We start from the raw sequence: 13,422 nt of genomic DNA on the forward strand, positions 1-13,422 counted from the left end.
CCAACTTGGGGCATCTGCCTTTTTTCCTTAGCGGGCTGTAGACCCAGACCAGCTCCCCAGCCACAAAGTGCCTTCCCCGGGTGTGCACGTCATAGTTCCTCTTCTGCCTCACACCTGCATTCACCAGCTGCTCTCTGGCGAAGGTGTGGGCTGTCTCCAGGCGGTCCTGGAGTCTCCGGGCATACTCCGGCCCCGGGGGAACATGAGGGCTATCCAGGGGCCGACCAAATGCCATCTCCGCAGGGGTGCGGATCTCTCTCCCCAGCATGAGGAGGGCAGGCGTGCAGGAGGTGGAGTCTTGGACAGCGGAGCGGCATGCCATGAGGACCATAGGCAGGTGCTTGTCCCAGTCACGCTGGTGTTTGGAAGAGACGATGGCCAGCTGCTGTCCAAGCGTTTTATTGAAGCGCTCTACAAGGCCATCACTTTGAGGATGGAGAGGAGTAGTGCGGGTCTTGTGCATACCCAGCCTCTCACACATGGTGGCGAACACACGGGACTCAAAGTTTCTGCCCTGGTCGCTGTGGATGGACTCTGCAGCTCCAAACCTGCTGAACATCCCCGCTGTCAGGGCGTCGACGATGGTCTCTGCCTCCTGGTCAGGCAGAGCATAGGCCTCGGGCCATTTTGTGAAATAGTCCATGGCCGTGAGCACCCAGCGGTTTCCACTGTCTGTGGTGGGGAACGGCCCAACTACATCCACTCCCACCCTCTCCATGGGAGCCCCCACTGGGAACTGTTGGAGCTGAGCATGAGAGCGGCCTGGGGGGCCCTTTCTCGCTGTGCAGTTGTCACAGCGGCGACAAAAGTCCTCCACATCCCTCTTGTGCTGCCCCCAGTAGAAGCCCTGACGGAGACGGCGCAGTGTTTTTGTGACCCCAAAGTGTCCAGTCCCCACCCCGCCATGAGTACTCTGGAGCACAGCCTCCCGCAATGCTTTTGGGACCACCACCTGCCACCTCTCCTCTCCCGTAGCTGACTCCTTCCATGCCCGCTGTAGCACGCCATCAGCCAGCCGCAGTCTCTCAAACTTTGACCACAACCCTTTGGTCGCGAGTGAGAGCGCTGTCACCTCTTCCCATGGTGGCCTCACCTGCGCCTCTACCCACTGTAGCACTGGCTGTAGGTCTGTGTCCCGTCCCTGCTGCTGCCGCCATTCAGCCATGTCGACAGTCTGCAGCTCACAGCAGACAGGCCCGCTCGCCCGACACACTGTGGCACAGACCCCCTCTGCACACAGCTCTCTCTCCCGTCCCTCTCTCCGTTCACAGTGGCGGCAGCCGTCTGCAGTACAGGGCCGACGGGACATGGCGTCGGCGTTGGAGTGGCGTGCCCCTGCCCTGTGCACCACCGTGAAGTCATACGGCTGAAGCTCCTCCAACCAGCGTGCCACCTGGCCCTCTGGCTCTCTGAAAGACATGAGCCACTGGAGAGCAGAGTGGTCAGTCCTTACAGTAAAGGGCAGACCACCCAGGTAGTACTTGAAGTGTTTGACGGAAGCCACAACAGCCAAGAGCTCCCGCCGGGTGACACAGTAGCGGCGCTCATGTTTGTCAAATGTTTTGCTGAAGTACGCCACCACTCTCTCCCCCGCTGGCCCCACCTGGGCCAGCACCCCACCCATGCCCACATTGCTCGCGTCTGTGTCCAGGATAAAGGGCAAGGTGAGGTCAGGGGGGGCGAGCACGGGGGCCTCGATCAGTGCACGTTTGAGGGTGTTGAACGCCTCCTCACACTCCACTGTCCAAGTGAAAGCTTTGTCCTTCGGCAGCAGGCGGTTCAGTGGAGCAGCAACGCTTGAGAAGCCCCGTACAAACCTCCTGTAGTACGAGGCCAGGCCCAGGAAGCTCTTCAGCTGACGCTGGTCGGTGGGGGTGGGCCAGTCTCTGACAGCCCCTACCTTGTCCTCCATGGTGCTGATCCCCTCCTTCCCCACTCGGTGGCCCAAGAAGGACACCTCTCTCCTCATGAAGTGGCACTTCTCGGGGTGGAGCTTCAGACCTGCGGCAGCCACCCTCTCCAGCACACGCCGTAGCGCCCCCAGGGCTGACTGGAAGGAGCTGCCATGGGCCAGGATGTCATCGAGGTATACCAGACACTGCTGTCTGGGGATGCCATCCAGCACCCTGTCCATCAAACGCTCAAAAGTAGCTGGAGCGTTGCACAGGCCAAAGCACAGGACCTTGAACTGCCAGTGTCCTCTGTTAGTGGAGAATGCAGTTTTGGCTCTGGCCTCTGGGGAGAGGGGCACCTGCCAGTAGCCACTGCGGAGGTCTAGTGAGGAGAACCAGGAGGACCCCCTAACCAGGTCCAGCGACTCATCGATACGTGGTATGGGGTATGAGTCCTTCCTGGTTACCTCATTCAGCCACCTGTAGTCCGCACAGAACCTCAGCTTGCCCCCCTTCTTCGGAACCATGACGACTGGCGCCGCCCAGGGGCTGTCTGAGGGCTCAATGAAGTCTGCCCGCTGCATCTCCAACACAGCCTTGTCTGCCGCCTCCTGGCGTGCCAGCGGGATACGGCGGGGACGCATCTTGATGGGCCGAGCATCACCTGTGTCGATCTCATGCTGCACCAGATGAGTCTGACCCACCTCTTCCTCACTCAGCGCAAAGCTGTCTCTGAATTCAAACAGCAACTGCCACAACCGTTCCTGCTGCTCGGGGTCAAGACCAACACAGTTCCTCCCCCATATCTCCCTCACTGCAGACAGTGTCCTCTCCTCTCCCATCTGGGGTAGCTGGGCTGGGGGGGCGCGGCCTGGGCTCACAGAGGGCTGTGTCATGGAGGTAGCTGGGGGAATGTAACACACCGCAGTAGGTGACAGGGGGGCTGGGGAAAAGTCACACACAGCTGTGGGGGAGGGGGGGCAGCCATGAGTCTCTGCTGCTTTAACTGTTGGAGTAAAGGGTTTGTTGGGTTGAGTGAATGTGACATTAGGGGGGGCCATGGTGACTTCCGGCCCTCCCTGGAAGCTCAGTGTGCCCCTATTTAGGTCTAACTGGCAGCCTGTGCTCCTAAGAAAGTCCAACCCCAGGATACAAGGGTCCTGCACAGCCGCCACCCACACAGGATGACGCACAGTCCTGCCCCCTACTGTCAGAGTCATTATTCCCTTCCCTTTCATGGGTGCCAGCTCACCTGTGACTGTGCGGAGCTGCACAGTTGTAGGCTCACACTGAGTCCAACCTGGCACAATATCTGGCCTCACCAGGGTTACTGTGGACCCAGTGTCCACCAGGGCGGAGCAGGGCACACCCTCCACAGTGACAGGGACATGACAAAAGTCCCCAACACAGGTCCGGCCCACCACAACAACAGGCTCCATCCGCTTGCTCTCGTCTGCTTCTGGGGGAAGTGGAGCCTTGCTTCCCCGTCTGTGCCGGTGGGCTCCTCCTGAAGATGATGGTGGTTGGGATAGAAAGCCAGGGGTCCGCACTACCCGGTCTATGCGGACCCCGAGCCGTTTCCCTGAGCTCTGGGGGACATGGGGCAATTTCGGCGCAGATGGCCTGGCTGGCCACAACCCCAGCAGACCCTGGGACCAGGGTGTGTGTTTTGTGCCGCCTGTAGCGACACAGCACGAATGAGTTCTGTCATTTCAGCCACCCATGCAGGCTTTTCCGGCTCCGGGCTGCTCTGCCCCCCAGCTCGCACAGAGGGTGTGTCTCCCTGCACCCCCACCAAAGCCCCAGCTGAAGTCCCAGCCCACACCAGCTCCCTCTCCAAAGCCATCTCCAAGGCTATCTGCAATGACTCAGGATGAGCCAGCTGGGTCTGTATGCGCAGCTCCGTAGGAGAGAGCGCCTGTATGAACTGGTCCCGTGCTAGCTCGCTCTGCACGGAGGGGGGCATGTGAGCATATGCCCGCCGAGAGAGGCTCTCAATGTCATTAGCTAACACCCGTAGAGGCTCTCCTGGCTGCCTGCGTCTATTACTCAGTTCGGAGCGCAGTAGCCCGGGCTGTACACACTGTCCATAGCGCCTCCTCAGTGCTCCCACTAAAGCGCCATAATCATGTCTGTCCTCGGGGCTAATCAATATCAAACAGGACAGAGCTTCATCCGTGAGGCATAAAGCCAACTGCAGTGCCCTTTCTTCATCCGACCACCCCCTAAAATGAGCTAACAGTTCAAACTGAGCATGAAAAGCTTCCCAATCCGCCTTACCGGAATACTTCGGGGTCTTAACAGATACGGACGCAGCCGGGAACTGGGCGCCGCCATGTTTGTTTACATCCTGAGCCCCAGATTCCTCGTCCCGCCGCGTCGACGTCACCACTTCGGCCCGCCCACCAGAATCCGCGCGAAACACAGTCGACGAGGCGCTCATGCCCGCTTCAGCCGCCATCACTCTAGCGTCCTCCCTCAAGCGGCCTCTGCGCTCCGACGCCCTGGCGATCTCCTCAGCCAAAACCTCCGACGTCCATTCACACGTATCTCCTTGGCCATAATCGTCCCCTACCTCCACCTTCACTTTCGGATTCCCTCGAAGCATTTTCAACCCCCGTTCTCACCTACGGTAGCTAGCCACAGAAGTCAGCTAGCTAGCTGGCTAACTTTTATCAACGTTTTTACTTCTGACACCAATGTAATGAAACAGGAGGGAGCAGGTCTCGAACCCTCGACCTCCTAGCCCGAGGTCCGGCGCGCTATCGACTGTGCCGCAAAAGCATGCTCGAGCGGCAGAGTCGATTTCCGCGCTTATAAACCCAGGGTCGTTACACTATATACGCACAGTACCAGTCAAACGTTTGGAAACACCTACTCATTCAGGTTTTTCTTTATTTGTACTATTTTCTACATTGTAGAATAATAGTGAGAACATCAAAACTATGAAATAATACATATGGAATCATGTAGTAACCAAAAAAGTGTTTAACAAATCTAAATATATTTTATTCTTCAAAGTAGCCACCCTTTGCACACTCTTTTGACGGAGAGCACAACACAGTGTTTCCGCTATGTTGTGCAGCTGCAAATCAGCTGTTGCCAGATGAGATAGCACAGCTGGTAAGGTAGGCTACAAAATACATTTGAAACATTGCTTGTAGCATGGTTAGTTAGCGCACTCGTTAGCTAGTTAATTAACTATTTAGCTATTAAATGATTTGGTCAAACGAGTGCATTATCTTCATAATTCCTCTAATGAAAGTGTCTGCCTTGCACATGTGCCTGTTTCGCTGGGGCCTACTGCAATGATAATGAGCCAGACACTTTTTACTGCCTTTCCCACTGCACTCTTGTAGAATTTTTAGCTATAAGAAAACCATAGTTGTCCTGTGTATTACTCAGGGACTAAAATTAACAACTGCCACCTGCCAAACGCGAGTGTGTGTGTGTGTGTGTGTGTGTGTGTGTGTGTGTGTGTGTGTGTGTGTGTGTGTGTGTGTGTGTCTGTGTCTGTGTGTGTGTGTGTGTGTGTGTGTGTGTGTGTGTGTGTGTGTGAGAGAGAGAGAGAGAGAGAGAGAGAGAGAGAGAGAGAGAGAGAGAGAGAGAGAGAGAGAGAGCCCTGACATCTGACAGGTCGATATGTCAGGGCTCTAAATCTCATCGGAGGGTTTCAGGAGCCAGATGAGACAAGACAGAAGACGTCTGCATGATCTAGCAGAATACAATAGAATATAATATACTGCCTCTCACTTTCTCTCTCTCTCCATTTCTCTCTAGTTTTCATAACCTCTCCTGCTTCATGACACTCACACACACTCCCTCTGCCTGACAGTTCTTTTCATTGATTACTTCTCTCCTTTTTGTTCCTTCTCTCTTCTTGTTTATATTCTGGCGTTATTCCCCCTCTTGTGTATATGTCATTAGTCACCCTCTTCTATATGTCGCTAGTCACCCTCTTCTATATGTCGCTAGTCATCCTCTTCTATATGTCGCTAGTCACCCTCTTCTATATGTCGCTAGTCATCCTCTTCTATATGTCGCTAGTCACCCTCTTCTATATGTCGCTAGCCACCCTCTTCTATATGTCGCTAGTCACCCTCTTCTATATGTCGCTAGTCACTCTCTTCTATATGTCGCTAATCACCCTCTTCTGTGTGTCGCTAGTCACCCTCTTCTATATGTTGCTAGTCACTCTCTTCTATATGTCGCTAGTCACCCTCTTCTATATGTCGCTAATCACCCTCTTCTATATGTCGCTAGTCACCCTCTTCTATATGTCGCTAGTCACCCTCTTCTATGTCACTAGTCACCCTCTTCTGAATGTCGCTAGTCACCCTCTTCTATATCAAATCAAATCAAATTTTATTTGTCACATACACATGGTTAGCAGATGTTAATGCGAGTGTAGCGAAATGCTTGTGCTTCTAGTTCCGACAATGCAGTAATAACCAACGAGTAATCTAACCTAACAATTCTGTCACTAGTCACCCTCTTCTGAATGTCGCTAGTCACCCTCTTCTATATGTCTCTAGTCACCCTCTTCTATGGAGAGAGTGATAAAGAAATGGAAAGAGAGATAGGGAGAGAAAGAAAGAAAGGGAGTGAGAGAGTGAGAGAGCGTGAGAACGAGCAGCTGGAATGGAGGGGGAACTGGTAGCCCGTGGCGATCATAGACCAGGGGAGAGGGAGTACAAGATCCTCTAATTAATACCTGGCTGATGGACAGAGGGAAGAAGGGAATAAAGGAAGAAAAGAGGAGAAGGGATGAGGGAGAGAAGGAGCTCCTCAGCGGGCAAGCTGTCAGGCAACAGAACAGCAGCAGGGGGAGATGGTGAGATGTAGAGATGGAGGGGTAAAGAGGAGGGAGAGACAGAGAGAGGAAGGAAGAAGAGAAGGAAATTCAGAAGAGGAATAGAGGAAAAGAGGGAGAGTCAGAAGGAAGAAAGACAGTGATGAGAGAGGAAGAGAGGACAAAGATAGCGAGGGCCACAGAGTGTTAGATGGTCTAATTGATTAGTGATAATTTAGAGTATTTATTCAGTCAGGTCAGTGACACCAGTCTTATTTGCCCCCTCTCCTTTCCTCACAATGACACCAGTGTGTGTGTGCATTATGAATAGTTTATATTTCTATACAGGCTCCGATCCAGAGATCATGAAAACCTTCCCTAGCCTTCTAGAGGAAAGTCAAATTCCATCATTTGGGGTTTTGTTAATCGTGGTGGAAAACGCTGTCTCAGGCGCCGATCCAGAATCTCCCATAAGTGTTCAGTTGGGTTGAGAATCTGTTGACTGAGACGGCCATGACATATGGTAGCCTAGTGGTTAGAGCGTTGGGCCAGTAACCAAAAGGTTGTTAGATCGAATCCCCGTGTAAGGGGTGCGTACTGGCGGCAGAGAAGTCAGGCGCAGGAGAGCAAAAACTGTGTTACAACGGCGCAGTTTAATAATAAAAATCACCGTAAACAGAACAATAAATACAATGGGTACAAAACCTGTCGCACACCAGAAAATAATGTGCACAAGCACTTACAATAAACAATACCGGACAAGGACATGGGGGGGAACAGAGTTAAATACACAACATGTAATGATGGAATTGAAACCAGGTGAGTGGGAAGACAAGACAATGGAAAATGGATCAATGATGGCTAGAAGACCGGCGACGCCGACCGCCGAACGCCGCCCGAACAAGGAGAGGAACCAACTTCGGTGGAAGTCGTGACACCCCGAGCTGACAAGGTACAAATCTGTCGTTCTGCCCCTGAACAAGGCAGTTTACCCACTGTTCCTAGGCCGTCATTGTAAATAAGAATTTGTTCTTAACTGACTTGCCTAGTTAAATAAAGGTTAAATTTTTAAAAAATGTGGTTAATATCATTTTCATGCTCATAACATTGAGTGAACAGTCGTGCACTGTGGATGGGGGCATAGGCATGGTAGACAAAATAATGACCTGCCCAGCATTTTTATACATGACCCTAAGCATGATGTTAATTGCTTAATTAACTCAGGAACCACACCTGTGGGGAAGGACCTGCTTTAAATATACTTTGTATCCCTCATTTACTCAAGTGTTTCCTTTATTTTGGCAGTTACAGTACCTTTACGTATGCATGCAAGGTACTGTACTGTATGGAGCTGTATGTACAGTATATGCATTTTATTTATTCATTGCTTTTCTCTGTTACTGAACAAAAGTATCAGAGGACGTTAAAGCGTCTTCAGAATGCATCTGAGGGGATTACCAGGGGAAACAAAAAGAGGAACAGTCGTTGACAAAGGCAAGACAAAAATCAATCTGGTTGCAACAGGGAGACACCACTCTCCCTCCCTCCCTCCCTCTTCCCCAGGCCAGGCGGAACACAGAGACACCCACGGAACTCTCAGAATCCTCACCAACAGAGGCTCCCCTCTTACCCGCTCTGAGTGGGCACACCAATACCATGCCAGCTTGTGTGTGTTCATTTTCATGTGTGTGTGGGTGTGTGTGCATGCGTGTGTTCATGTGCTACCTCTCTGTCACGGCACCCAGTCATATCCAGGGTAATGAGACACAGGGGGAATAAAAGCTGGAGAGAAGAGAGGGATGAAGGGACAAAGACAGATGAAGGAGGGAGAGAAAGTGGAATGCCATATATCTGCAGGCCATAAAGCCGTCCCTGGAAAGAGAAGAGAGAACAAGAAAAATCCCAGAATCAGCATGTCCTGCTTTAACACCCACATACACACACACCCACGTACACACACACCCACGTGCACACACACCCACGTACACACACACCCACATGCACACACACCCACATGCAGTGGGGTGTAGTCAGGGTGGGCAGAGCAGTGCTTACACTGTGATAATCATTTTTTTTTAAACCTGTTATAAAAAGCCAAATAAAAAATGTAATTTTATAAAAACGTTTTTGTTATCTAATGTTTTTTTCTCAATGATTCTGGTGGTTTTTATGCAATTACAAAAAATCAAAAAATGTGCTAAAACTGCATCAAAACCTCAGGAAAGGCAACAGCGTATTCATGGCTTCCTTTCCTCCTATTCAAATCCATTCAAATCATTGAAGTGCATGGCAACCCCTGACTCCAGTCACTGTTAATGAACAATTTCATATTTTGTGTATGTCTAAACATGTTCTGTGTGTAAGGATAAGCTCTTCACATTTGAATGTGTCTACATAACGTAGCTAGCAACAAAAAAACTGACAAGTGGACTATATTGCACTTCAAATAATTTTCCAAGTTGGAATAATGTAATGTGCCGTTTGGAGAGGACAGGGGAGGATAGATAGATGGATAACTCGTTTCAATCAAAGTGGAGGGATGGAGGACTTCTAGCTAGATGGGAAGGTACTCACGCGTATTGCCATGATGACCCAGGACCATTATCCAGTGAAATTGGGAATCAACTCAGACCTGGGCTTCATAGTAAGGACACAGTTAATTTGTTCTCACAGCCTGGTATAAAAAGTAAAAAATTATTCATAAACATATTTTCCAACTGATCTGATCTCTCCCCTTCTCCGTTTTCTCCCGGCCTCTTTCTCCTTCCCTCCATCTCTCTCTGCAGATTGTTCCGATGAAGCATGTGTTCCTCCCTGATGAGGTCACTGCCAACATGGCCCTGGTAGAGGAGAGCACACGTTGATGACCCTCCAGCTTGTGCAGGAGGCCTTCACACTGCCTTCCTTTAGTCAGCTACTCCACTGACCTGCTGCCTCTGCTCACTGACCAGGGCGAGTACTCATTCATCCCATTCCCACCTCATCCTGTCTTTGAGTTGTTGTCTACCTCCTCCACCAATAAAAGGATGTGTAAGTTCTTGTGGACTATCTGGTCCGTCTTCAAAGCTTTGACAGCAGGAGTGCATCGACAGGTGCTGTACACCTCTTTGTGTACAGCACATCTCCCTCTCCATCTCCCTCTCCAGCCTTCCACCCTTCCTCTTGTCAGTTCAACATCTAGTTTTGATTTACATTTGGGTTGAAATGATGTGCAAACAATGCTGATTCAACAAGTTTTTGCCCAGTGAGTAATTATTGTCATTCTAACATACAATACAACGTTAAAAGTAATTTTTACATGAAAAAACTGTTCATTTTACAAAGCTTTCTAACAGGTTTGGCCTCAATCCAACAAGAGAGCCTTGTACTTCCAGTAGATTAGACGTAACCCCTTAAACTGTTACATGTACACATTTAACTGTGCTATAAAATGGTAGTGGTTTTCTCTCTCACCATATTGTTTTCTGAGATATCACGTTTCCACAGTGTGTCCTGTGAAATGCCCATTAACAGAGCAGATAAGAATGTGACTACACAAATTACACAAATGGGATCAAATGGGAAATGTATGCTGCAGTTTAGACAGAACACTCAGACTTCCTGACAAGGTGTTTGTAGCACCTTAGGTGGCGTGGACCCGGGACAGACATGGAACAGGACACACATGGATGCATGCATGCACTCACACACACACACACACACACACACACACAATGTGTCATATCATATGATCATATGATGTTTCTGCAGACTTCCTGTTAAGTTAATAAAACTATAAACATACTCAGTTCTACCATAACAGATAAAGACAGACAGGCGAAGAGGAGAGGAGAAAGAAAGAGGGAAAGAAAGAAAGAGGGGATAAATGAGAGAGTGAATAGAGGGATAGAGAAAAAAGTGAATGAGAGACAGTGGTGAGAAATTGAGGGTAAAGAGGAGAGAGTGAAGAGAAATAATGAAAAGAGAGAACGTGAAGAAGATCCTGACCAACTTGCCCTCCAAATACACCTCTGCTGTTTTCAATCAGGATCTCAGTGATCACTGCCTCATTGATTGCATCCGCTATGGGTCCGTGGTCAAACGACCACACCTCATCACTGTCAAACGCTCCCTAAAACACTTCTGCGAGCAGGCCTTTCTAATCTACCTGGCCCAGGTATCCTGGAAGGATATTGACCTCATCCCATCAGTCGAGGATGCCTGGTCGTTCTTTAAAAGTAATTTCCTCACCATCTTAAATAAGCATGCAGACCTGACTGCCCTTGACCAGCACAAAAACATCCTGTGGCGGACTGCAATAGCATCGAATAGTCCCCGCAATATGCAACTGTTCAGGGAAGTCAGGAACCAATACACACAGTCAGTCAGGAAAGCAAAGGCTAACTTTTTCAAACAGAAATTTGCATCCTGTAGCTCTAACTCCCAAAATGTTTGGGACACTGTAAAGTCCATGGAGAACAAGAGCACCTCCTCCCAGCTGTCCACTGCACTGAGGCTAGGCGACACGGTCACCACCGATAAATCCATGATAATCAAAAATTTCAATAAGCATTTCTCTACGGCTGGCCATGCTTTCCTCCTGGCTACCCCAACCCCGGTCAACAGCTCCGCACCCCTCGCAGCTACTTGCCCGAGCCTCCCCAGCTTCTCCTTCACCCAAATCCAGATCGCAGATGTTCCGTACAAATCAGCTGGGCTAGACAATCTGGACCCTCTCTTTCTAGAGGAGAACAACCCCTATTACCAGTCTGTTCAACCTCTCTTTCATTTCGTCCGAGATCCCTAAAGATTGGAAAGCTGCCGCGGTCATCCCCCTCTTCTAAGTGGGTGACACTCTAGACCCAAACTGTTATAGACCTTTATCCATCCTGCCCTGCCTTTCTAAAGTCTTTGAAAGCCAAGTTAATAAACAGATCACTGACCATTTCGAATCCCACCGTATCTTCTCCGCTGTGCAATCCGGTTTCCGAGCTGGTCACGGGTGTACCTCAGCCACGCTCAAGGTACTAAACGATATCATAACCGCCATCGATAAAAGACAGTACTGTGCAGCCGTCTTCATCGACCTGGCCAAGGCTTTCGACTCTGTCAATCACCGTATTCTTATTGGCAGACTCAATAGCCTTGGTTTCTCAAATGACTGCCTCGCCTGGTTCACCAACTACTTCTCAGACAGAGTTCAGTGTGTAAAATCGGAGGGCCTGTTGTCCAGTCCTCAGGCAGTCTCTATGGGGGTACCACAGGGTTAAATTCTCGGGCCGACTCTTTTCTCTGTATATATCAACGATTTCGCTCTTGCTGCGGGTGATTCCCTGATCCACCTCTACGCAGACGACACCATTCTGTAAACATCTGGCCCTTCTTTGGACACTGTGTTAACTAACCTTCAAATGAGCTTCAATGCCATATGACACTCCTTCCGTGGCCTCCAACTGCTCTTAAACGCTAGCAAAACCAAATGCATGCTTTCCAACCGTTCACTGCCCGCACCCGCACGCCCGACTAGCATCACTACTCTGGACGTTTCTAACCTAGAATACGTGGACAACTCCAAATACCTAGGTGTCTCGCTAGACTGTAAACTCTCCTTCCAGACTCATATCAAACATCTCCAATCCAAAATCAAATCTAGAATTGGCTTTCTATTTTGCAACAAAGCCTCCTTCACTCACGCCGCCAAACTTGCCCTAGTAAAACTGACTATCCTACCGATCCTCGACTTTGGCGATGTCATCTACAAAATAGCTTCCAATACTTTACTCAGCAAATTGGATGCAGTCTATCACAGTGCCATCCGTTTTGTTACCAAAGCGCCTTATACCACACACCACTGCGACCTGTATGCTCTAGTCGGCTGGCCCTCGCTACATATTCGTCGCCAGACCCACTGGCTCCAGGTCATCTACAAGTCTATGCTAGGTAAAGCTCCGCCTTATCTCAGCTCACTGGTCACGATAACAACACCCACCCGTAGCAAGCGCTCCAGCAGGTATATCTCACTGGTCATCCCCAAAGCCAACACCTCCTTTGGCCGCCTTTCCTTCCAGTTGTCTGCTGCCAGTGACTGGAACGAATTGCAAAAATCGCTGAAGCTGGAGACTTACATTTCCCTCACTAACTTTAAACATCAGCTATCTGAGCAGCTAACTGATCGCTGCAGCTGTACATAGTCCATCTGTAAATAGCCCACCCAATCTACCTACCTCATCCCCATATTGTTTTTATTTACTTTGCTGCTCTTTTGCACACCAGTATCACTACTTACACACCATCATCTGCTCATCTATCACTCCAGTGTTAATCTGCTAAATTGTAATTACTTTGCTACTATGGCCTATTTATTGCCTACCTCCTCACGCCATTTTCACACACTGTATATAGACTTTCTTTTTTTCTATTGTGTTGACTGTACATTTGTTTATTCCATGTGTAACTCTGTGTTGTTGTTTGTGACGGACAGACCAATTACGGGAGAAGGAGAGAGAAAGGAGGAGAAAGGAGGTAAATATTGGAGAGTACAGGTGGAAATAGACAAAAAGAAGATAGAAAATGTAAAAAAAGGAAGAGAGGGTTTTCTAGTAATCTGGTTGCTGTCAGACATGTTAGAAAAAAGTGTGATGGACATTTTTATGTTTGTGCTTTTCTAATAACCAATTTATGTGTTCATGCAAGTGACTGATTGAACGCCTGCACTGTAGTATGTATCTGCAATTTGGCAGTATGCCCAGACCCTTGTTT

The 13,422-nt window shown here is 49.6% G+C and overlaps 1 protein-coding gene across 1 annotated transcript in view; it reads right to left on the reverse strand.

Annotated features, from left to right (window-relative positions):
• Positions 1-13,422, reverse strand: part of LOC120025504 (WD repeat domain phosphoinositide-interacting protein 4-like) — a 61,360-nt gene that overhangs the window by 27,023 nt on the left and 20,915 nt on the right. Inside the window, exon 8 of the mRNA XM_038970071.1 lies at positions 4,240-4,478. Within this exon, the coding sequence (XP_038825999.1) occupies positions 4,240-4,478 (239 nt within the window). The remainder of the gene's footprint in view (positions 1-4,239; positions 4,479-13,422) is intronic.

This window comes from Salvelinus namaycush, chromosome 31, assembly GCF_016432855.1.
Source record: "Salvelinus namaycush isolate Seneca chromosome 31, SaNama_1.0, whole genome shotgun sequence".
NCBI classification, from domain to species: Eukaryota; Metazoa; Chordata; class Actinopteri; order Salmoniformes; family Salmonidae; genus Salvelinus; species Salvelinus namaycush.